The sequence below is a fragment of the Corvus hawaiiensis genome, chromosome 4 (assembly GCF_020740725.1).
Source record: "Corvus hawaiiensis isolate bCorHaw1 chromosome 4, bCorHaw1.pri.cur, whole genome shotgun sequence".
In the NCBI taxonomy this organism is placed as follows: Eukaryota; Metazoa; Chordata; class Aves; order Passeriformes; family Corvidae; genus Corvus; species Corvus hawaiiensis.
Genome location: NC_063216.1, coordinates 52,539,317 through 52,566,332, shown reverse-complemented (window position 1 = coordinate 52,566,332; position 27,016 = coordinate 52,539,317). Strand labels below are relative to the sequence as shown.

At 34.7% G+C, this 27,016-nt stretch overlaps 1 protein-coding gene across 3 annotated transcripts in view; it reads left to right on the top strand.

The window, feature by feature from the left end:
* IMMP2L (inner mitochondrial membrane peptidase subunit 2) overlaps positions 1–27,016 on the top strand; it is a 426,547-nt gene that overhangs the window by 271,801 nt on the left and 127,730 nt on the right. For all 3 annotated transcript variants that reach the window (XM_048300487.1, XM_048300489.1, XM_048300488.1), the window contains exon 4: positions 13,452–13,517. In XM_048300487.1, coding sequence (XP_048156444.1) covers positions 13,452–13,517 — 66 coding nt within the window. The remainder of the gene's footprint in view (positions 1–13,451; positions 13,518–27,016) is intronic.

Below are 27,016 nucleotides of genomic sequence, written 5' to 3'. Positions count from 1 at the left end.
AATGTGAAAATATTATTAACACTCAGAGGATAACCAGTGGGAAAAAAAGTGCTATTGAAAGTGACCATTTATTAGAATCTTCAAATGAAAGTAGGATGCCAAGTTGTATGTTAATCAATCACAAATTATGAGGCTCAATATCAAGTTAAATGGGTGAAATCTCATGACCTGAAATCTCTGGCCTACATGTACATTATCAACATAGTTTCATGGCAGCTACCCATGTCTTCCTCTTTAGCACCTTACAGACAAAAAATAATTTGATCCTTCTTTTACTGGAAGTTAGAGTGACTTTGTCTTATAGTTGGTGCTGACTAGTAGCAATCATAAGGATAATTACCATCAACCAGATAACATATAATGATATTGGGGAGGTATTTCAACTACTTTTCTTATGTATAATTCATAAAGTATAATTACGTTATGAAACAAAAGTATAATAAAGAAAGTTCAAACAAATATTTATTATTTCAGTGTTTGCATTGACTGGACTGACCCACCTGTGAGTGTTGCCCTTTGTGGAAACACATGTGCGAGTGTGCCAGCAGTATGGAATTCCCCACTCCCGTGAATGAATTGGCTTGTCTTTGGGGGGGAGTTAGGGATGAGGGGCATTTGCTCCTCACTGCATTCAATTCAATACTGCCTAATCCTAGCAAAGACACGCTTGTGAACACCTAATGGAAGAACAGCTTCCATTTTTTTCCTCCTCCAAGCTCATAAACAGGCAGGAATTTGAGAGATTCGTATTATGTTTTTTATGACAGATTTGTACCACAAACATCCTTGTCTGCTGAGTACTCCTTGCCTGTCACTAGTTGTTTTGCTGCTGGCAACTCATCTTGACAACTTGAACTGATCACAAAGCAGAGAAATATGTTATGTTCCAAATGTGACAACTATTTTTTAATAACATTTTGATTATGTTTCAATTAATCATTTGTAAAGCTTAGTTCTGCATACTGTCTGCACACCAAACTTGAATAGTGTAGATAAGTGCACTGGTAGCTTTTTATCAGACACCAGAAATCATGAATGTCAGTCACTTAGTGCTTTGAATGTACAGAGAGTTACATAAGTAGTAAGTCTTAGTATTGCTATTCAGTTAAAAAGAAACTTACCCTAATCCTACTGTTTCTGAGTTGTATAAATCCTTTGAACAAATCTCATAGATACCTTTTTATATTCTTGCACAGCTTCTTTCAGAGAAGTAAGGTTATACCTCTACCATTATGGCTCCGACAGCCTTACTATTATCCTCCTTTCTAAACATATTGCCAGCTTGAGTTTTAAGGAACTGTGTTAGTAACCATTTCTGTAGTGATGCGTCATTTGAAGCACATATGCAAGGGCTATCTTTAGATTTGGAGCCAGAAGTATACGGCTAGTGTTTCAAAACACTACATCATACAACTTAAATACATTCCAGTTTAAATTTTATGCTTTTTGACTGCAACAAATACCTATCAGGAACATGTAGTAGAATAACCTTTGGAGAATCAAAATTATAAGGTTAGGCTGTTCTAAATAATTAATTTTGTGGTACAGTAGGCACGAGTGTTGAAACAAACTGTATGATTTCCCAGTTTTTAATCTTGTTATTTGGCTGTTCATAACCCAAATAATTTGTATTGTTGTTCTTGCTTTCTTACAATAAGGATGTGAAAGAGCTTCTGTCAAACTCAGATGCATTAAAGTCTGTGTTTCAAACCTGTAGTGGATATACACCTTTAATGAAAATATAAAGGCTTAAAATTAGACTGGCAAAGCCAATAATGCCAAGTTTTAATTAGCTGAATTAACCTTTTTGTGTTTCTAATTGATATTCTCTTGTCAAGAGACAGTTAACACATTTAAGAAAAAAATTCTGAAAATTTTTGTTAATCCCACGCTGTATCTTGCATTTTTTCCTCCCAAGTTTTCATGCTGCTAATACTGCCAATACTTCCAGTCACTAAGAAGTAAAGAATTATTCTTCCATACTAGTTTCTGATACAAACTTGTGTCATTAGTCCTTCTGGCTTGCATTTTACCTTGCTAACTTTCTGACTGTTTTCTGTGAGATGGCTTTCTCTTTTTTTTTTTTCTGTAAAACTTTCAGAAATAAGACACTTTCTTAAAAAGAAAACCAAACAAACCAATGTGGATTAAAAGAAACTTAAGACTGGGCCAAAAATGTTGAATTTTAAGAAAACTGGAATTCACATCGATCTTCATGGATCCAGTTTAAAAAGGTGAATATACAAAAATTACAAATAATTTGTTTGAACTTTAGTCTCATGGATAAAGGGTGAGGAGGAATTAGTCTTCAGAATGTGAAAAAAGTGTCTGCAAAATTTAGTCCATTCTTTCTCCCTCCCTGCTTGTCTCTTCTGCCAGTCTCTCCCTTACCTAGCAACATTCTGAGCAGCATATCACTTCCTTGGAGAAAATGGTGATGGGGACCTTCTGTGGGAAACTGTGGCATAGGATTGGGTTTGACAGCCTGGATGGGGCTAGGATGGGGTTTGCTGCTGCCTGATACCAAAGAATTCATTTTGGGTGGGATAACCAGAGTGGACTGTAGCATGGGAAGAACTGGGAAGCAAGTGTGCAGACCAAAGCCCGAGGCTGTGTGCGCAGTTGGAGCAGAGAGGGAGCAGATTGGCCTTCATGGCAAAGGGGAGCGCTGTCAGAAAAGCTTGTAAACTGCTATGTATGAAGGGAAAAAAGCATCTGTAAGTATAAATACTTTACTCATTTATGCTGTTCACTGTTGATGACACTTCTTATTTATTTAATCTTCCTTTCTTAATATTTTAACTAAATATATTTGCCATCATACAAGAGAAGAAATGTCTTACAGCTCAGAATCCTAAAAATCTCATGGCAAAAACCAACAGGGGGTACTGTTTATTCTTGACAAGCTCCTCAAAGTTCTTTATGCCTGCTCAGGTGATCAAATTCACTTAAAACAATATCCATAGTTATTGTGCAGGGTCCCTTGTGCTTTCTTTGGAGGCTCCTAGAGTAGAGGATAATGCAATTAGTACCAAATGGAGCACAATGCTTGGTGACCTGCTGACACAGAAGATCAGGTTTTGAGACAGAATATCGTGGGGAAAAATACTCCCTATTAAATTTGCCATTGCGTCTCTTTGCTAAATCCTCATAAGCAGGTCATAAATTATATTACTACAAAGATTTCTGTCACAGAAGCCAATCTATGTTTAATTCAGCCTGACATCATCTGCAGGGTGGAAACCTGCAGTTAATTGTGGGCATTTTTCCCCAAATGCTATCTAAACTAAAAGTGAAGACTGTGAAGCAAAAATCCAATTCTATGTTGGTTTCTTATTATTGTGAGAGGTGTTACCTGTGTCCAATAATCTTATTACTGCTCTTTTTTTTAAGCATGTCTTGTAACTTCTGCAAATAAAACTTTGTAACTGTGGTTTTGTTTTGCTGATGTTATTTCTCACTTTTTTTCTGTATTCTATTACAAAAAAACCCTACATTTTCAGCTATGTAAATCCTTAGCAGCACTCTCTATTTCTGAAATGTTATTTTATAATATAACTGTATAAAAGTTCCAGTGAATTTAACGTTGCACAGTCTGAAAATAATTTATATATTCGTGTGCTTACTGAGAACTTTGAGATATTTAGTATTCTGTCCTATGGACAGGTTTTTTTAATGACCATGAATAGAGATACAAATTTTTTTTTTACTTAAACCTCCGTCTTTACATTTTACCAGTTGGAAGATAATTGATTTTCATGTTCTTTGTCATAAACATGGAAAAAAGTAATTGTATTGCATGCAGCTCTATTTAAAAAAAAAAAAAGAGATAATTCTCAAGTCAGGACTTCTACAGGCCTCTGTAGTGAACTTTAAATTGTTGGCTTGTTTGGTTTTCTGTGAATTTATGTTGACATGTCTCTATTCTTAAACTATTTTTTACTAAGAAAGTATATTACAACGATATAAAAAGTATACATTATACTGTTATTGGAAATCCTCTACCTCACCATTAATACTTTCTTTCCTGTGTTATTTGAAAAACAAAATCTGCTACAGATACTTATAAGGTAGATGAAACAACATTTTTAAGCAGTTTGTCTTTAATCATTTAATGTTAAGATGGCTAGACTAAGCTGCTGTCTGTCTTCTTTTGTAGTCATCGAGGAGAGGGATACTCCTCCAAAGACTGATTCATTGCACTTTAATTGTTACTTTCTGTGCATTGACTATAACAGACTTAACTCATTTGAAAGGCTTAGTTTCTTGACTGTAGCTGAGATTAAATTTGGGAAAATATATCCAGCTACTTAGAATTATCAAGAAAGAGATTTTCACAACAGGTGCTTGAAACAGCATTAGAAGAATTTAAAAAGCAATGTGCTGATGGAGTTTAGGTGATTTCAAAATAGACAAAAACTTCAGCTTCTTCAGAGTCATATTTTTTTTACTAAATATTATGTTAATCCTATCTGACATGCTAAAGTTGGTATCCATGAGAGATAATATGAGAACCAGACTTCTTAATGTTTAAAATTATTTTGAGATAACGTTTTGGTTCCTAGGTCACTGATGTTTTTAACACCTAAAAATGCATCCAGTCCTTTTTTTAATAGTTGTTGTGGCATTCTATAACTAGAGAAGTTTTCTGGTACCCCATCAGAAAGGAATAATGATTGAAAATTGCTGCCCAATGTGTGTGTGGTGTGTAGCTACAATTGCCATTTTAGGGTGAGCAACTGATTACTTAATTTTGTATGCTTGGAAGAGTTGCCACTGAATACAGGTCTAATCCCAGAATCAAAGAAGGTAAAAAAGTGCATCTTACATCACGTATGATAACTTTTTGGATCATTCTAATAGGTAATGTGTAGATAAATTAGGTTATTTCTATGTAATATCCCATATGGCAATGTAAGAATTCTTTTCAAGCATTTGATTACATTTTGCAGTTTTCTGTGCCTTTCCCTCTGTTGTCTGTTGCAACAGAAGTAATATTTTATTTCCATTAGAGAGTAGAATATTTGGGTAGCTGTGGTGGAGGTGAAATGTGGCTCCTACACTACAGCATAGGGGTTAATGAAACAGTGTATATATTACTGTTGTTGACTTAAGCATAGAAACTCAGGTGTTCTCATTCCTAGATCAGGCTAACTTCCTATTTGCTTGATAAATATTTCTGTGTATGCTTCCAAAGTCAAAGGTTAAGTTAGAGTTTTTCAACCCTTTTGAAAAAGGTGAAGATAAGGTGAAATGGCCGGTTAAAACAGCAAGTAATTAATTGAGTCTCTTTGTTAACAGGAAGAAGGTCAAGTGCACATAACTATTGTGATTACACAGTCTGCATTACAAGCAGCTGAGTCATTTAACCTGAAAGTGGTTAGATTGGAAGGCTGGGGAACAATTAAATGTGATTTTACTTCAAAGTAGTAGCTATACTTCCAAGTTACTATAGTATTTTGAGGTTTTTTCAGTCCCTTGTTGTTTTGCAGTACCAATTAGTTTTATTACTGTGAAACATTTTATTTAGAGTTTATTGTCTTTTTTTTTTTTTCTTTCTTGCCTTACGGTAGCTAACTGGCTGCAATTTAAAAATGAAAATGCCAATTTCTAATGGAGGTGTAGTTTATTTTTTTATTATTATTTTTTGGCTTTGTCTTGTATATAATTCTGCAAGTTTTTCAGATACACAGTTTTGATTGCCTGATCTGAAATGTAGAAAAGATTGCTTAATTTTGTCATATAGGAAGTATACATCTAGTTAATTCTGGGGAGAATCCATAGTTACCTGCTGATGAAGATCAAATTATTTGTGATATCCTTCCAACATCTATGAAAAACACTGAAAATCAGATGCTGCTGATGTCTCATCATACAGTGAGGTTTCAATTATAGCATGCTGTAGATGTACCATGGAAAAGTCAGATGTTTTGAAATTATGGAAACCTTTATTAATTTCCCTCCAACTTCATCCCTAGTGTAGGAGATCTCTGCTAAATAGTGTCTGGTAGCAGGAGATACATTATGGATGTTTATTTACTTGGAAGCCACTTTTTTGCTTTAGAGAGTTACTTCCTGCTCTACTTGAAAGCTCAAGGCTAAATCAGGATGTAGAGAGAAGGAAAGGAATAGAAACCCATAGAAAGGGAAAGGAGCAACAAGCATGAAAGAATCATAGAATGATTAGGGTTGGAAAAGACCTCCAAGATCATTGAATCCAACCCTTGACTGAACACCACTTTATTGACTGGGCCATAACATTAAGTGCCACATCCACTTGTTTCTTGAACACTTCTAAGAAAAGCAGAGCTTGAGAGAATTGTTTACTACTTGTATGACTCCTTTTCTGAGGCTTCATGCAGGTGTTATATTCAGATTGTTATTTTTGTTTAGAGGTTGCTCAGAATTCACCAAGAAATTTCAAGGAAACATTACTCTAGATTATACACAAACAGTTTGAAATGTAAGAAAAACAAAACAAAACTACCTTTCCAACAGTGCATGCTTGGAATCTATAATTATTATGAAACACTACTTCCAGTAAAAACAAAAAAGGTTTGTTGGCAGTGAATTATTTTGCTTTTTAACAGAGGTTGAAGAAATGTTGATGCAATATGGAGTTAGGAATTACAGGATGTTACTAGAAGCAGTTTTCCTCATATTTTTAATTATATCTTTGTACATATTTTGCACTGGAGGTGTTGAGCAAATCAAGCATCACCAGAACTTATGCCTAACCAGTTGGTGCAACTGCTGTCTTTAAGTAGTTATTTTGTAAATTATGGGTGAAAAATGGTGAATATTCAAAATGGTTCACTAAACTAGTATTTATTAAGACTGGGGCCTACTTCCTCAAATTTAGGCCAAAGGAAATCCAGGACCATTTGAGGAATTATTTTTGATGCTCTCATTGGCTGCTAACATTTTCAAAATTGCATATAATTTCTACATAATATTTCTGTTTGACAAAATTGGTAATCTAATCTATTTCACTTCCTCTAAAGGTATAACACAGTTTTAATCCAGATAGGGGTTCAAACACTGATACTGAATGGCAAGCATAGGACTCAAAACAGTTTTTGTAGTGTGGAATACCATTTGGAAAATGACTCTTTTGAAGAGGCTGAAAGACAAAGGAGAAAATGCAAATTACTTCATGACCTGCAATAAATTTCCAGCATTTAAACAAAGAAAAGGGCTTTAGAAATGTCTTGTCTGAGCAAAATCATCACCTGGTTTATTTCTCATTCTATTAGTAGAAGCTAAAATAAAGTTGTTAAATCAGGAATAGGTTTTGTCAAGCAAACCTAGTGTGTTTTATCAGTAAAATTACAAAACAGCTAGCTAAACATAATTTTGATACAGGCTGTAATATAGATATCTGGTTTCTTCAAGTATTCTTTTTACTGCACATTATGTTTTGATCAAGAAATTTACCTTTTATGGAGTTAATGGGGGACATAAGACAGATTATGAAACAGGCTCTGTTCAGCTGTGAAGGTGTAGATATGGTTGGAGGCACATCTGTGAACAGTAATATTTCCAGCAGGTTGCTGAGTCATCCAAAGGTAGGTGCTGGTTTTGTCAATTGACTTCCTAATCATTGGCCAAGCGTGCAAGGAATACAGGGATGGACAGGATAGCATGATGTAAGTCACATGGTTGGTGTTCACAAACATGCTCTATACAATGTGAAGTGCAAGTAGTGATCTGAACTTTATTGTTTTAGCAAGCAGTTCGCTCAGAGAAGGTTTAATTGTCACTTTTGGTATCTTTTCAACACCGGCTCCTATGATGAAAAGGATGAGCTTTTTGTCTGACTATACAAAAATAAATGGAATGAAAAACAGGAGAGAAATTTTTGGATTGAGCCAGCAAATAAGGCCATGTTGCTCTACTTAATTGATTACTAAGCGTAGTAATTATCCAAGCTGAATAATACTAGGTTCCCATGTGTGCTAAGAAGAAAATGAAAATGTTGGAGGAGTTTGAAAAATGGTAACAAAAAATAGTCCCAAAATTGAAAAACTGTGTGCTAAGAAGTTTAGGAAATTATAGCTGATGAATCCAAGAACTATGGTGCCCAAATCTTTCTTCATGAAGAAGTAAGATGTTGAGGGGTTTTCTGCCTTGGAGGAGTAGGCATGAAATTGAAATTGAACTAGGATAAATCCAATTTTGAAAGCAGATGCAACTTCCTAATAGCAAGGATAATTAAACTGTAGAGTAATTTCTCTGGATGTTAGTCTCATTGCAACTCAGAACGTTGAGACATGATATCATAATGTTCTTTAAAAATGCTTTATAATAGAATTAAGTACTGCAAGAAAAACATAGAAAAAAACTATCTGTGTGCTACAGTAGATAAATAAAGTGATCGGTAGGGTCTCTTCTAGCATCAGAGCTTGCATCTGTGACAAAATATTTTGTCTTTTAAGATATTAACATCCTGATTCTTCATACACTTGAATAAGACTAAAGGCTGTAGAAGTGAAAAAGAATTAATGTTTTAAGGTTATCTAACCTTACCAACCACTCAAGGCAGGTTAGACTCTGAATTTGGGTCAGGCTGCCCAGAACTGTGTCCCGTTGAGCTCTGAGTACCTCGGTGATTCATAGCCTCTCAGGGCAGCCTGCACCACTGGAATTTCCCTTGCTGCCACTCATGTTGCTTGCTAATCTCCTTTGCCGTGTACCTTTCCAAAAATTCTGAATTCCTAATCAGCAATTAGATAGATGGCAATAGCAATTGAACCCTTGGCCTAGTCTCTGATCTGCACAAACCCGATTTCCTTAGCCACTGCTGTTACCTTGCTCTTCTGTTACTATTATTTTGGTGTCACATTTTTCCAGTTGTGAGTACGTCTCTTGTATCGGTGGATCCAAACTGAACACAGATACTAAACCTGGTATTGGATACATTTAATGCAGTAATTCTGTACAAGAGAAATTGATAACAGGAATGATAACTAAAGCAAGAAGAAAATAAGTATGAACTTTTTTTTTCCGTCGCTGTTATATTGCATGTTATTTTCCACAATATAGAATTGTGTCATAACCTGTGATGTAATTAGATGTTATATTTATTATGAGATTCACTATCTGCATAAAGAGGCATGGAATTTAGATGAAAGTTATGGACTGGGAAAAAATTTAAACAAGTAGATGAAAAATATTTTAGTTTAGAGAATATATGCATATATTAAGTAAATTTCCATTCTTATACAATATTTAGAATTGGCTATGTTGGATCTGTCCTATCATAGCTATGGTACTTGGAGGAATGAAAGAATGGATATTGCTACATATTTCCTACTGTACAGAGTTTGAGCATCAGCTACTATGCTGGCAACAGGAAGCAAGGATGAGCAACAGAAAATAAGAAAGAGGTAGCTCCAATGTGTCTCTCTGTTTCCTCTTCCTCCAAGCATGTTTTTTAGGTAATGCCACCAAAACCATACTGTGAGGTTCCCAATTCTTTAGGTATATTAATACCACTTATTCTGGGCTCCATCACATTTTAGTTACTTCTCTAGCTATTTATTGGATCCCCAAATGGGTTGAGAAGGAGATAAGCAGCGTATTTTTCATCCTGCATCAATCCTGGAAACTCCCAGAAGTGTAGACTCCAGCTATGCTAGAATTTTTGATGAGACAGGAATTAGTTTAGGGAAATGAACAGCTCACTGAGTGAAGCTTTGAATTGCAATGTTAGGCTAAGATCTCAAAAATCCCCCCTTATCCTATTTTATGGAGTTAAGTCCTTTTCAGTATCTGTCATTAACAACATAAATAGAAGCAGAAATTTTGATTTTGAAGAAGGTGGTCTTCATTACTTCATTCCGTTTATACTACAACAACACAGTGCTAGTTTCTTCAGTTGCCTCCGTGTAAATGATGATCAAATCACATAAATCTCAATCTGAAGTAAACTGAGAATAATCTGAAGACAAACTTCCAGGCTGCTGCCTAAACATCTTGCTTCTATCTCATAAAAAGTGAAGTAATTTTCTAACAGTAATATACATCCTTGTGCATATAAATAGATACATACATACAAAAATTGAAAACTTTAGGCACTTTTCCCTGCAACTTTTTAATAAATGTCTGTTATTTGTCCTGTTCTAGAAGATGCTAAGTTAGTATAAAAAATCCAGTAATTTTCAAAGAGTGAGCACAAAATCTTTCCAGGTTGTCTATAATAATGGATGAGTAACATTAAACACATGTAGATCATCAAAGTATCTAATTAAAGCTATCCCTTTGAAATATATTGTGTGCTTTTTCATTGAGTTCACAGTATCAGGTCTCTTTCTAATGTAGGAACCCAAAATATCTGAGTGTTTATTCAAGGAAAAAAAATATTATTGTATGTTGTAGTATTAATTTAGTTGGACTGTGTTTCACTTATTTTGCTGGGATCTTAGGGCATTTTCTAAAAACTTTCTCTCTAGAAAAGCCTGTAGAAACTGAAGTTAAGCATGATTTTCTGTGCACACTCTTGAGAAAAATGTACTTAGGAAATTCAGAGAATGAAAAAAGAATCAAATAACAAATACAAAATCAAGAAATGTTATGAAAAGTTTTTGTTTAATCAAATGTTAATTAGCTCATGGAGCAATTGTTTAAAATTGTGCTGGGCAGTATTCACTAGAGCAAATAAATAATCCAAGTGGTTGAAAGGGAAATGTTTCGGAGTAATATTGACAAAAATACTCAGTTGCTAAATATGTAAAAAGAAAGCTTTCAGGGAATTGTCACCATTTTTATCTGACAATTGCGTGCTAAAAAGTGGATTTTTCTGCCGGCTGTAAAATTTTTCCTGTTTTTCCTGGGAAACATGCTTTGTAGTACTGTGATCCCACACTGTTCTTTACAGGGTTGAACACAGAATAGAGAAATTGCCTGTATGTTTTTGTGATTTCAATAACCAGTGAAATCCCAGTGTTATGCTATACACCATTCAGGAAGATATCAATATCCATCACTTCAGAACCAGTCTCTCTTACCTCCTGTTTGCACACTGGCTCTTGAAAAAACCATTCTGCTCAGCTCTTGAAAATCCTTGGTGTAAAAGTTATTGGCCACTTCGAGCCTGCTAATCTGTCTTTTACCAGTCCTTTGCCATTTTAATGAATTATAATCAGAATGTTAGTATGAAGCTTATTTTAAAAATATTCTGGCTTCCAATATTAAAAATATTACTGATTCATAATAACTATTTGCATTTAATTCCTTGAAGTTTTTCTGATAAATTATGTGTTTGGTTCAAATATATCATTGCTAGCAAAAAAGCAACCACTCTTTGAACAACTACTCATACCTCAAATTTAGAGAGACTTTTTTTCAAGGTCAGCAGAAATTTTTGCACAAGGAAGGAAAATTAAGGGAGGAGTCCGTAATTGCATTACAATATATATATTCTAATCAAGTGGAAATGCCTACTGGGAAGTTGCTGAGAACCTTTGAAAGTAAGGCATTGAACCAGAACAGGATTTTGAAGGAGCAAACATAAAATTTGTTTTCATTCAATCTTTAAGAAATGCACATTTCATCACATACATTATGTATTATCATTTCAATTGCTTAAATATTACATGAAAATAGTACAGCCTGAACTTAGATGGATTAAAAATTAAATAAATTGGCAGTAAAGTAACTTCAAAAAATATTTTTAATTTGTAATAGCTTGTAGTAAAGGTGTGTTGTCTTTTCTTAGACTGTGCTTTGGTTGAGAATAAGACATGGTCAATGCTCAAATGAGTGCTCAGTGAAGTAAGTGTTGCTTGCAAGGAGCAGCATCAGAAAGTGCTGTGGATATTCCCTGTATTTAAATCATATGAGCATCTGAAACTTGATTAATTCCTCCCAAGATTGGCATACAAAATATTATGAAACTGTGTATTTCTACCTTAAGAAGGAACATGAAATTCAAGACTTAACTGGAATATACAACTATTCAGATAAAATGAATGCTAAATAAAATATTACTCTAAATTACGTAATGATTTGAAAATTTGAGTGATGACTAGGGAGTCAAAGTATGGTCTTTATTCATATTCAGTGTTCCTTATTGCTTGTTGAAAATAAGGTTTCCTGACTTGGTAAACTGTAAAGGGAACCCATTTGATATTTTGAAATTCAGAATTAGGCTTCTTGAATTTTATTTCATTACATTGAAAGAGAAATTTATTTCAAATGTATTGACATGCACCCACAAGAAAAAGACCTAATACCTCAGACTAATTTTAAAATATTTAGAATACTTTTTTTGGCCTAATATTAAAAAAAAAAAAAAAATCAACAAATAAGTCTGAACCCATTTTTTCTTTTTAACTATTGGAATGGTAGGGAACCTCAAATGCCTTTAGTCATGCAGCAGTGTGGGCAAGCTTTTCATCCAGACTTAGCTCAGCTTTGCTTTTTAAAGAAGTGTAATCTTAGTGTGCTACCGTTTGACCAGAGATGAGCTCAAAGATGGTGTTAGCCATGAAAACTGTAAAGTACACCTCTGTCAGTACAGTCTAGCAGACTGTACTTGAAGTCTTAATAGGGAGAACCCAAGCATCAACAGAAAATAAAAGCAGTTTGTTCCTTCTCTGACTTTTCTATCTACAAGCAGCAAATAAAAAGAATTGTTTCTTTAGTAACATGAAGACATCCCACTAAGTTTGCATATTAAATAATTAAAAGCGAAAAGTAAAAGAAAAGAGGGAAAGTGTAAAGTATAAAGAAAAAGAAAATTGATGGTGCATATATGTCTACATTAACCTGTCAAAAGTACAGTAGAATAATACTTTTAACAGTCTATCTATTAGTGTTCATTCAGGAAGTTCGAATATTGAGGCTGGGCATGCAAGTTCATCTTTGCTTTCTCATATTATTATGTATTATGTGATCAGAATCTACTCAATAAAAATACATATGGGAAGATAAGTGAAAACATGGCAATGCATTCAGAAGCTGAAACTTTCATAAAATTTTGTAACTCTTTTTTTTTTTAAACTTCCACAATTCCCTAGGCAAAGTTTACCTCAATCAGTGATAGAAATTAATATAACATAGGAAGATTTTTTTCCCAAAGCGATTGAATGACATAAATGTTTAACACAATATGATGGGGAATTCAGGTTTTAATACATTAATCTATTTTCAAAGGTACGCTTCTCATTGGTAGTGGGATGCTTTGCTTCTAGTGTTGTGGAGTGTATTTTTCATGGCAAAAGGTATGTTGATTATTGTGGTGTTTGTAAGCAGGTCATCATCTGCTTTTCAGTAATGGTTTGCAATGACAGAGATTGCAGTAGCTTCACTTCACCATGGAACATAATGACTGATGCTAAATCAAGGAGAACACGGAATTTTCTAATGACTTTCATAATGTCTATTTCTTTCAATTTCTTAAAACACTGGAAATGTTACTGATTGTGTAACCTTATTCCCTGTCTCAGGTCTCCTAGAAATCCTGAACAGAAGATCATTAAACGAGTGATTGCTCTTGAAGGAGACATTATCAAGTAAGTATTTTAAGCCTTAGTTGCAGAGTCTTTATAGGAATAGGGCAGCTTTTTAGTATATTTTAAATCAGTATCCTAGACAACGAGTACTTTCTAGCATTTTCTTTCTATTATTAACAAGGATGTCAGCATTGTACCTGTCTCTTTTTTAATGAGAGGAGAAATGCTATACAAAACTACTCACTCTCTCGTGAAATGTACATGGGTACAAATAATGCTTGTTTCTGAGAATATCTCTGCCACAAATCAAGGCAGGTAATTGTACAGCAGTTTTCAATGAGATTGTAGGGCTGTGATTTTTCATTTAGAAAGTCCAGCTGATGTTTCATACTGGTGTGGGCAAGTAAAAGTAGGTTGTTTTTTAGGCTTTTGTTTGGTTGGTTTTTTCAGGGTTTTGTGTTTGGTATTTTATTTTATTTTATTTTATTTTATTTTATTTTGGAGACAAAGAACCCTCATAGATTCCTGTCTTCACTGCAGTGTATAGGCATCTGTAGGGAATATGGTGGAACTCATTTTGAGTAAATTATTCTATCAGAAAAAAAAACCATTGTAGCAAGAGTAGACTCTAGAGTACTTCAAGACTCGGTTTACTCTGACAGATAGACCTTCCTACTGGGGCTGTATGGAAATAAATTACCACTAGATGTAAATAAAACGTTTTTGTGAGAACAGTATTATTTTGAAGAAAATGTTTGCTTGAAAAGGTTTATTTTTGCCAGGTACAGAATTGAATAGGCATAGAGGTGGGAGAGTAAATCTCTAGTTTCCCATACTGAGATGTGAATGACCCCGGGAGATCTCAGACAATATGGCAGACTGTGACTCAATTCATTTAGATAATGATTCTTGCTCTGGTTTAGTGAATATTTAAGAAGTCCTTGACAGCTGCAATTCAAATCAAGGATATGAATTTGATCTCAGTGGGCCCTAGTTAACAGCATGGCCTCTGTGGAATATGTCTATGTCTTTTTTTTTTTTTTTTTGCCTCTTGCAGTAAATACAATTTCTGTTTTATTGAAAAATTCTGAATTATCTCAGTTTGGAAAACCAAGATAAATTGTTGAAGACAAATATCTAAAATAACAGGCACAAAGAAGATAATTTGATGTCCAAAAACTACAGACATCTATAGCTAAAACTACCTATCACTTCCAAGAACTAAAGACAGAGGACTAGTGTATGTACTGTCTTTTATTGACCTGTGTCCTTAAGAAGGGACTTATTTCTTGCTGCAATTGATATTAGTGCTGTAATTCATATAAGTGATAAAAAAGTCATTTTTGTTCCAGTATTCCTCATTCATTTTTGTGGCAATATCAGAAAGAGATTGCAATGTAGGGTAACTTCAAGGGTTACTTTATTATTGTATGTTTATTTGTATGTTCAATATATAAAAAATAATATTTATTTATATGTTCTATATTATTAACATATTTGCCTTATTTTTTGAAACTGAATGTAGATTTTGATAAAAAAAGGACATTTAATTAAATAAATTCTAGCTTTAGGAAATTTAGTATGCCGTACATTCAAACTTCTTAAGACTTGGAACTTTTCACTAACATTTGTTGGTGTTCTTGGCCAAATGGACAAAGGTGTGTGGCACAGGTGTGTTCAGAATACTGATGAGCCTGCAGGGGAATCACTCATGGACACAGAAGACTGTACAATTCTCCTCATTTGTCTGTGGTAAACCTGGTTAGATTTATTGATAGAAATATTGATAGAAGTCTCAGTTACTCAGACATGCTTTTTCTTTTTTTTTATTTGAAGATGTGACAATTGTCCCAGAGCTTTTTGCTGTTTGTCTTGGTTTTGGCTGCGATAGAGTTAATTTTCTTCCTGTAGCTGGTACAGTGCTGCGTTTTTTGGCTTTAGAATGAGAATGATGTTGATAACAAAGTTATGCTTCAGTTTTTGCTGAGTAGTGCATACCCTAAGTCAAGGACTTTCTGGTTACCCATGCTTTGCCAGTGAGGAGGTGTACAACAATCCAGGGGGGAGGAGCATGGCCAGGACAGCTGACCCAAACTGGGCAGAGGGACATTCCATACCACAGAATATCACACTCAGTGTGCAAACTGTGGGGAGCTGGATGGGAGGCACTGATCACTGCTTGGGGATGGGTGGTGAGTGATTTTGTTGTGCATCACTTGCCATTCCTGAGTTTTATTCCTCTCTTTCTCCTTTCAATAATAATAACAACAACAACAATAACAAAGATAGTAGCAGTGATTATTATGTAATTAATTTCTGTTGTTGTTGTCATTAGCATTTTATTTTATTTCTTTTCCATTATTGAGCTGTTCTTTCTCAACCCATGAAGTTCACCTTTTCTTTCCAATTCTCTTTGCTGTCCCTGGCAGGGAGGGGTGGAGTGAGCAAGTGGCTGTGTGGCATTTAGTTTCCAGCTGCAATTAAATCAGACAAACAGTATTGCCATGGGTTGAGATAAGAAAAGTGATAGGCAATATGATCTGTGATTCTGTAGTTGTGTTTTCATAGCAGAACGAATTATCTTTATTTGGTCCATTTGGAGTATTAGGGATAATACAAAAAGGCTGTGTTTTCTCATGTTATCAATTAAGGTAAGTTAGTTATCATTTTGCTATTTGTTAATTACTGAAAGTGATGAAAGATCAAATAGGCAGAGCCATTAGTGCCATAGGAAAGGCCCCTTATATTTTGACTTGAGTTCAGGAGTTACAACTCCATGGCAGAAAAATCCTATTTTTCAAATCTTAATATCTAAAAGTATTTAATAAAATGAAAATTGTGACATTTTAGAAGTAATAATGACTGACTTAGAGTTTTTGTAAAGGTGTGTAGGTGAAAGATCTATAATAGGTCCATTTTCTCCTTTAATTTTGTATTTTTCAGGTAGTCAGACATTATGGACTGCATAATAATTTACCTTTTGAAATATGATTTGAGGCATTGGAAAATGCTACAAACTCACTGAAATAAAAATGCTGTCATTTCAGTTTTCTATTCCTGTTTCCAGTCTAGTTGCTAGTGCAGGTGAAGCGAGTTTGGTTGTGTCTTGTAAATCACCAGAAGCATACAGTACATGCCACAAACCTGTAACAGATAATTTAATTTAGATAAGCTAGTACAACTTCCTTTTTCAAAAGAATTTAAAGAATGGCCAAAAAATCACCACTTAGTCCTTGAGAATGAGTCTATAGTTCAGCCTGTATATAGACAATATTGCAAAGTGTAGCTCCCGTTGATCAGGATTTGTTTTGTTTTCCATGGATTCACAGGAGAATTAACTTTACGTAGAAAATCAGTTCCTGAAGACTGTTTAAATGATAAGTCTTCCAAAGGAGGCCTTATTTTAAAAGTCAATATAATCTAATTCGTTAAAAATTAATGTTGGTATTATAAAACACTTGGAGTAACTTGAGATTAAAGTTATTAAAACTCATTTATCTTAAATGCATTACTGGTAATTCAAAAATCTATAGTAATCTTTCACAGATGAGTTATGGTATGTTTTCAGTAACAAAAATAAATTATGGTTTATGTGAAGGAAACCAAAACTGGGATTAAGCTAGCAACATTTGAAATTGTCTGTTCAGTACCTTGCTGAACTAATTTGTTTTCCTCCTGTCTGTCACGGTTCCAAAGGTCTGCAGGAGCTTGGTGTGCCAGTTATGTTTTTTTCATCTATTTGTTTGCTTCTTAATACTCTACCTGAATGATTAGTGATCAGTGTGAGTGAGATGAGTGAGAATGATTAGTGAGCCTCTAGGAAGAGTAATTTTTAAAAAAAAGGTTATGTCTGGGAATATTGTTAGGCTCTTCAGGAGTTAGTGTTCTGAACTGAGTGCTTCAGGAAAATGTTGTTGCGTTTACATGTTGCATCTTGCAAAATTGCTCTGAAGATGTGAATAAGGAAGTACTCCTTGTTTCTCAAAGCATGACACTGCAGAGATAGATCATTACGTTATTAAGCTGTAGGTCTAAACCAACTTTTCAACAGTAACTTTTCAGCTTTAACTACAAGGTTTATCATTAAGTTGTAGAAACTTGCCACAGAAAGTTAGGAAGGAAAGAAGTATAATGGGATTTAAAAAAAGCTAGAGAATTAATAGAAATAAAGCCCCTATAAAAAAAAAATTAATAAAGCTATTAAATACAGCTATCATTGTATTAACTTTTTGTACTCCTGTTGTCAAGTTCATGCAGGCTGTTATATTTCTTCCAGTCAAAGATTTCATACTTAAATTATAAGCAAAATCTGGTCATTCTGTCCACTTGGTAGAGAGCCCTTTCAGCTTCAAACTGTCATTACTACATGCAAGTGTTTGGTTGCTTTTTTTATTCTCAGAGGGTTGGTGTCAGTGGCATCTGGTGTCCCTTTAGTGTGAAAGATAATCAGTAAGGGTTTTTTACTGTTTGGGTTTTTTTTTTTTGTTTTACTGAACCCACTCAATTTTGTCAGACATTATGGCTGCCATTTTTTTTTCACTGAGGTCCAGGAGTGATTGTCCAACAAAACAGCTGTCTTCACACAAGAGACCATACTGGATGATAACAGTTTGTGTTAGATTATAGCAAAAAATCAGTGTCTTCCTCTAGGAAGCAGAACAGCCTTCAGAAAAACTCAGACTTTGCCAGTGTTGGAGCACAAGAATGTCTCTATACATAACATCTTCAGGGCAATCACCTGGTGGGAATTGCATACAAACTTTTGCCATTTAATGATACAGAAGCAATTTTCTGTTCAATAGTGCTGTAGTAAGACTTTTTGTTCCCTCTTCCCTCACTGCCCCCAACATATACACATAGATCCCTGGTAACTATTCTGAGGTACTGCTTATGTGGTAAGGTACTGCTTGCAATGGCTGAAAGTTAGAATAGGAAAATAGATTATCAGTAAAACACATTAAAATCTAGGAATCACGGTAGGTGATGACACACAGGGTATGTTTTATGGCGGTGTCCTAATCTCTTCTTCATCAAAGTCCACTGTGTCTGTCTTTGGGTTTTGAATATAAATCTGTGAGTGGTCAGATCCACATTGACAGGAGTAGTAGATCTGCAGAAATGAGAACAGATTGTACTCTACAGAGACACAGCACTATCCTCATGGATTACAAATTTTGGAATATCTTTTATTTAGACTAAGTGTCGTCTTCATATTGTTCTGTCTTAGTTCTTTATGTATCTAAAGGACATAGAAGCAGTCAAATTACTTTAGATGAAAACTCTTCATCCTCTAAAATATTCTTATTTTGTGTCTATGTGCACAGAATATCTCACAGGTTTTATGCAGTTTATTTGGCACTACTTACTGTTAGGTACTGAAGGGATTTTTTTTAGCCAGTGGAAGTTTTTATTTAGGTTCAGCTATACTGCTCTGTTGTGACTCTTTATCATTGATCGTATTCTTTCGAGTCTCCTAAATAGAGTTTCCATTGATTTTGATTCCATTTCCATATGCTGAGTCCTTGCATGACTGGACTCCATTTCTTTAAATGCAAATGATGAGAATGTATATTGGTGCAGCATCTTTAACTCAGAAAAACAATTTGAGAAATGCACAGTGAAGTATCCATAATGAATTTCTAAGGTTCTATAGATCTTTAGGCCCAGTAGTGAAGGTACAAAAAGCTGGATTTTTGAAATTTGACGTTATGAACAGTGCTGTGATACACACAGTGTTTTAGGAAAAGAAAGTGTTTAAAAAAAAAAAAGTGTTTTAGGAAAAGAAAAATACCATTGTGTCAGACCACACATAGACTTCGGTGTGCATTTTGGGGCAGAAAGACGACAGTAATAGGGAACAAGTACAGCAGAGGGCTCCATGTCCTCAAGTGCAACAGCAGCTGCAGCAGTTGCCTTTCCAAGAGATGTTGGGCCGATGGGACTTGTTCAGCCTGGAGAAGAGAAGGCTTTGGGGTGACCTAACAGAAAGCCCCCCACTACGTATGGGGAGGTTAGAAAGAAGGTGGAACTGGGCCTAGTGGTGCACTGGCCATAGAGGTTCAGACTGGACAAAAACCACTTTCTCTTCGAGGATGGTCAGGCAATAGGGCTATTGCCAGAGAAGCTGTGGCTTCCATCCTTGGAGGTGTGCAAGGCCCGACTGAATAAAGCCCTCAGTAATGGACCTTGTAGCTCACCGTGGTTTTGGCAGGAGTTTGGGCTGGCCATCTCCTGATGATTCCTGCAACCTGAACTATCCTATGATTCTACGATAGCAATCACTAATTTTCAAATGTCTTACTTCACATTTAGATGAATGTTTCCTCTGTTAGAAGCTTAAACAAACGCAGTGTAGTCATGTCACTTAAGAGAGCATGTCTTTCATAGACATTTTTCTTTAAAGAAACAGATTTGATTTCTATTTCACTGAAAGTTGATTTGCTGCCAAGACATCAGATGGTGAGAAAAGACATGCATACAAGTATAATCATTCCAATGGGAAGCTCAATAGGTTGTCGTTATGAAGATTTTCAAAAAGTGAGCAGCAAGAGACTAAAATGCATTAACACCTTAAAAGTCCAATAGTTAATAAAATACCCTCATGTATTTTAATTTTCAAAAATTATTTCCTTTTTGCAGCCTATGGATACAAATTTCACTGGTGATCTGAAATTTGGCCCTTAAATCCATACTTAGACATCAGAATAAAGGGTGTGTTTAGTAAAACTGCTCTTTGTTCTGAACAGTTTAGAACTGCATCTTCTTGATGTTTAGATGTCTGGTTAAGCAGTTTGTGGATATCAGCTTATCTTCATTTCAACTCTGGCTCTCATCTATGTGTATTGCATTAAAAGCTCACTGTGACAAGAACAAAGATGAGGGTAGGAGGAAGGAAAGAGTATTAAACCCATTTTATAGATGAGAAAGTCAGGATGAAAGATGTTGTTGTAGGCTTATGCTTATATAAGAAGCTTGTGGAACAGATATTAACTGAGCTCCCTGGGCTCCTCATCTCAGAAAATGAACAATAAGTTCATGTATTTGTCAGCAAAGATTTTTCTAGGTGTACTGAAAGGCAAACAGGTTCAAAACCTGGAAATTCGTGCACTTTCCTCCTATAAATTGAAACTACAATTTTTATTAACTCAAGCAGTATTAGGACCAGGCATATTCTTATGTTTGCAATTTGAGGAAAAACATGCTGAAACAAAATGCTCTGCTCTGGATAATGTAAATAAATCTTACTGGTTATTTCATTTTACATCAGTGCAAAAGTCCTCTTTCTGCCTTGAATATATTTTGTGTGCTGAACTCAGCCAGTGACACCGTGAAAATGTTGTATCCACATACCATAATGAGTAGCAAACTGTCTTTCAAGATAGTCTCAGTATGAGGTTGTTTTATTATCTGTATCATTATTTTGGCTTTAGAGTCCCAAATGATGACTTTTTTGGTGTGTGTGTGTGTGTGGGCGGTTTCCATCTGAATTTCTTTTTCTCCTTTGAAGAAAGATTTAAGAAGACTTTCTGTTCATTTCAAATCGAGTAATGGTCAAGTAACTGTAGATGACTGAGGTGGGTGGTTTTTTAAAGGTATTGCTTTTCTTGCTCCCCTTCCATTTCTACACACACGCACCAACACACACACACTCACACACACACACACACACACACTCTCTCTCTCTCTCTTCCCTCCTGCCTCCCACCCCCCAGAACTGGAGATACAACTCATGTCATTGATTTAAGCTGATCGTATGCATGATACTACTCCAGTCTAATGGTAAAAGTAATTTCCATTTCCACACATATGCAGGAAAACAACAGCCGCTGCACCACTTTTGAAGCTGTACATAAAAAAAGCTTAGCTTGCCTCCAGTGTTCTTCCTAAATGCTCATATTTCCTATGCCTTCACCTGGGCTGCCTTTTGGAACTGCTGAAGGCAGCTTAAGTGAACACCATGTACTTGTCATTGCAATGAGCTGACAGGGACCACATGTCTGCTTACCAACTCCAGCTGAAGCACAGTAACTTCTTAAAATGCACCGACACTGCCGTTTGGGATCATCTGAACAGACTCTCATAGGATCAGAGCCTCAGTTGGTATGACGACTCTCAGATCTGCTAATGTTAAGAGAAATAGGCCAATTTAGTCTAAATGAAAATCTTAAATTTGTTTTTTTTTAATATTTTTTTAAGGATAAGAGTATATGTAAAGAAAACATTTTTTGGGGACTAGACTATATGTAAAGAATACAAAAAATGTCATCTCTTCAAAGTTGATTTTATGCATTTCTTATTTTTCCATTGAGTGGAGTAAGGAATACACAATTCTACACAGAATAAACTGATGATGCTTTAGCTGTCTGTTATTTTGTTTTAACTTAGAAAAATAGTGTGAACTTTCCCATTTGTTTGCTTCATTTCTTCATTAGATTTATAGCCTGACAGTTTTTTTAGTGCCTGTGCCTTTTTTACAGCACTATTTGTCAGCCATATGCAATAATTTGCCATGTTTTAATTTGAAAATTTTGACATTGTGTTTTTTATTATGGAAAAATTACAAATATATGCTGGCAGAAATATTAATTGTGAATTGTTAATTTAAAAATATTGCCTCTGTAGTTTTGTACTGCAAACAAATCTGATGTCCTAAATAGTTCACAACAGCAGAATAAGGTTTTGAATATTGATCACCCCAGTGGTTATGAGATTCAAATGAGTACAGGAGGGAAAATGACTATTATCTTTTTAAATTATTGTAGAACCGACTATTGTTGACATTCTGCTTCTGTGGAGTAAATTGTGTGATGCAACTGTAGTGTATTTTTGGTATAATGGGTGACAAGCCATTAAGTGGAGTCTCCAGCATCCATGCATAGGGAGACAAGAGATATTTTTTGCTTTACTGTAGTCTGTAGGCAGTGATTGCACAAATAATTTCTGTTCGCTGATCATTATGCCACGAGGTTTTTAATATACAGCCAAAAAAAGGTTATGATCAACTGTATGTCATGCATTTCTAGAACTTCAGATATATCCCAGCTAGCATGTCTAATGACTATGTTTCAATTTTTTATATACGGCAAAATTAAATTAATATTTAATCATTTATTATAGCATCAATGGGAGGAAGTGATAAATGCTGAAAAAGATTGTCATAGGATTTGCTGCAGTTGAAAACCAAAGGAGAGTCACCTGCTAGTAGAAGTGGGAGTCTAATAAGTGATGGACCTATAAAAGAGATAAAATAGAGTCATGGATGAGGAAATCAATGAACAGGTTAGAAATAGGTATATGCCAAAAAAAGAAAGGTGAGTTGTAATGGATTTAAGGGAACTGATTTGTTGATCAGCTAAATTAATCACAATCCAACTGCTTATGCAAAACCCCCAAAATTGCCTTCATGCAGCATGATGGAAATAGAGGGCACATATAATGAAAAGGACCAGTATTGTATGTATACTCAGGAATATTATGCACCATGTCTTGTCATATTTCTGATATATGTAGACATGATCATATTTAAAAGAAGGATTTAGGCTTATAGTAATAAAACTCATTCTACTGTTTCTAAAACTTATGCAGTAGTTAAAACTTTAATTAAACAGGTTTTCAAGAATGGGGAATAGAGGCTGAGTTCATAAACCAGACAGATATGCTTTGTAAATGAAGAAGAGAGCTAATTAAGCCAAGCATAGCAGCATAATATTAATTTTTAAAAACACTTCAAGTGTATTTGTAGTAAATCTTGCCGCAGCTACTGCATATTTCCTAATGAATTATTCTACAGTTTAGATTCATTGTCTGTGCTGCCAACACTCCATGGCCAGGTAAAAAATTGTATCCTTAGGCATTATGCTAATGTTTATTTCAGGACAATTAACTCTTTGAGCCGAATTTATGGAAAGGTCAAAAATGACATAAGGAATCTTTAGGTACCAGAATATTTTTCATCCCTGTAAGTTTTATTCAACTGATGTTAATTCTAGTTTCTTTGCTGAGGAGACAGAGGTTAATATGAAGTTCTTGCTGGTCTCTATCAAGAACTCTGTCGTGTGGGATAGAAGAGGGCTCGGTTTTGTTATATGTATGGCAGGCAATTAAAGGAGTTGGTGAACGGCTACATTTCCTTCCATATGAGAAAAGTTTTCAACTCTGTTTTTACATTGTCAGATTTAGCTAGTTAAGTCAAAAGCACTTGCTGATGTTTAGCTGCAGTGTTTGTTTGTGTTTCTATGTTTCCTCAAACTATTTGTCTAAAAAAACCTTGAACATTTTGAATTATTTGAGAGATGTAATAAACCTGTTAGGATCTTAATTCTTTGGTTGAGTTTCTGTATTTCTTTAGAGGAGGCTTTAGTTTCAGGTAGATTACAGAGAGGTCCTTAATTTTGTCTTCTTCCGCTGGGAAATATTAATGTCTGAATAGGTGCAGTTAGCTCAGCTTTAGATATGTTCTTTTGGGATCTCTATTACACAGAATATGAAAATTTGGGTTAGTTTTCGAGGCAGAAACAAATGCCTGAGGACTTCTTAACTAAATTGTTTCCCTCTGTCAATTCAAATACTCTTTTTTTTTTCCTAGAGAATTTTAGAAGTATAGTTAATATTGAATTTTTCATAATTACTTTCCTTCTTTCTGGGCCACCAGGTAACTGTGAACACAATATAAATATATAAATAAAACTATAAATATACAGAAATGAAAAAAATATAATATATATATAAATATATAAATATATGTGTTTATATATAAATATAACTATAATATACTTATAAAAGAACATCTAATAATATTGTATATATTTTATCTTTACACTCTGAATAGATATGTCTGTATACATATATATTCTTTGATACAGCAAAATCTCCATATGTTTTGAGGACAACACAGATGTGGAAAACTGGGGTTTAAGTTAGTAACATGCTTCCCAAGTTTAGATCTAGACCCTCTTCAATTGGCTCTCTCTACATTGCCAGCTGCAATCACTGAAAATGGATGAAAACTTCTTTAAAACCATGCCATTTTGAAAAGCTGTGATTGTGGAAGGAAATTACCTTATACATTCTGTTTCCATTTTTTTGCCTTGCTATGGGAGTCTATAACTGATTCATCTCTGTTTCTTCTGTGGGGCACAGTATTTTAAGTTCTTGGCTTCTAAGTAGCCCTTTAGTCTATTAAAATTAAGACACTCAGCCTAACACTAAACTCTAGGCCTCCGGGCTCCTTCCTGGCTTTCCAGATCATCCCTGGTACTATGTTGGTACAAGGCACACAAGCACATCCTGTTTTCTCCTTCCCTTCTTCCCTTGGAAAGGAAAAACAAGTATAGAAGCTAGAAAGGAAACACAGCATGAGCTACACAGAAGCAAAGACAATGGGTGCATTATGGTAAATAAATGCTATGTAGATTAGACACCCTTGCTTTTCTAACTCTATACATATAATTTCCAGAGCTCTGATGATTCTATTGGAGTTGTGGGTTTCCTTCTAGGGAAAAAAACTTTAGGTCAAGTAGTCTTGAAAATATGGTCGCAAGCAATACATCCACATTTGTTTTGTCATCCCAAAATGACAGGATGGGACCAATCTCTTTACACTGGGTATCCACGCTATGGACATTCACACTTAATTTAACAAACAAAAGTCTAAGGAAATTTAACCATCTCTTCAAAAGTTAGTTTAACCTGGTATTTAAATTTTCTAGTGACAGAAATACCACAAATTTCTGCATAAAACAATATCTAATACATAAAAATCCTTTAGTTATAAAATTATTCATAATATTTAATGTATAGCTCTTAACAGTTTAAGCCAAACAGCAATTCTAATTTTGTATGTTTTCTAAAGCTATGGGGAGTGGTTAATCATATCAATCATGTAGCAAACTTTTACATGTTGAAATTTGTTATCAGGTCTTCTCTATCAATCGTATATTTTCTGAATGTTCCTGTTCCTTTAGCATTCCCTCATCTACCCACACTGTGTGCAACTTTAAGGTGCATTCAAAAATTGACCTGCAGTTGCTGCTGAGGCTTCTCCATTTCCATACTGAATATAATAATTATCTACTATGTCCTAAAATAATGTTTCTGTTAAATAATTAAATTTAGCTTCTGTAAAACTAGCATATTCTTGCTTGCCATTCACTTTATGCTGCAGAAATTCCCCCACTCTAATCTTGTTTATAACAACTCCTAGCAAATATCTCACACCTTGCAATTTTCATGATAAATGTGATGACAAGAATGATGTTGCTTTTGAAGTAAAAAGCACAAACTACCTTATCACCTCCATCAGGCTGCCTAGACTGATGCATTAGTACAGGAAAGACATGCTCTACTATGAATTTTAATTAATTTATTTATTTGTTTTAAGAGAAGCTGAATTCTTTGACTGATAATTTTTTTTATGAAAGTCCCATGGACAAAAAGTTTGCCGTGTTGCATGCTACAGACTGGGGGGAGAAAAGTATATTCCAACTTTTTATATGGGCAGATACTATTATATTTTTCTGTGCTTTGAATACCAACATGTAGGTATTACATTGAATTTAGCACCTCCAATTCTAAGAGGATTACTGATAAAAGATATGCAGTGGAAGGGAAAACAAGCTCTACCTTATACTGATATAGTGCCATATATTCATCACCTTACTGACAAGAAATCCCCTAGTCTGGGAATCAAATCTACTTAATGTTACCAGTGCAAAATCTTGCATCTGGATATTTCCTTTAGACAAGAGCTCTAAATGAAATGAAACAAACACAGATGAATTACTTAGCATAGACTTTCCCTGGGCTAGAAATTCTAGATCTCTCCACTTTATTTTTGTGAAGTTTCACTAAAATAAAGCAGAGAAATCATGTAAAAAATTTCTTAACTTAAAGATTATACCAGGAAAAAATCACTGATGTATTTGCAGATTTGCAATTTTTTCAGATTTTCTTTTTTCAAGGTTAATGCTCCACATTTTTTTTAAAACAATGGCCACATCAAACAGAAGGATTAGGTTTAGGGTTAGACTTAGACTTATTAGACTTATTTACAGCCATATTAACTGTATATTATTCAATCATATATTCAGTAACATATCAAAATCCTGAAACTACTGTTTCCTAATATCCGTATAAATCAAAGTATATTGCCAAGACTCAAGAGAAAATTTGCTATTGCTTCTGCTGCAGGCATTGCTCAAAAGTTGTAACACAGTGGCTGTGGAGATGTTCCACACTGTGACAGATCTCCAGTCTCTTCCAGATATATGCAAAGAAAAAATGACATCTGCACCTATCATTTTTAGCGAGTTGTGGAAATGTGTCAGGTTTTCAGTTCCTCATCTGTCATCGTTGTTGAGCTTTTCCATTTTCACAAGGACAAAATGACAAGCACTGTTCCTGGGAGCAGAGATGAATCTGTGATTGCAACAGGACTCAGACAACAGCCACACAGTTTTTTCACTTAGACTTTAGTGACTGGATGTAGTAAAAGAAGAATTAATTATTTCTTTGCTGAAATGAGGAGAAACTATCTCTTAAAAAACTAGACAGATTCTTTG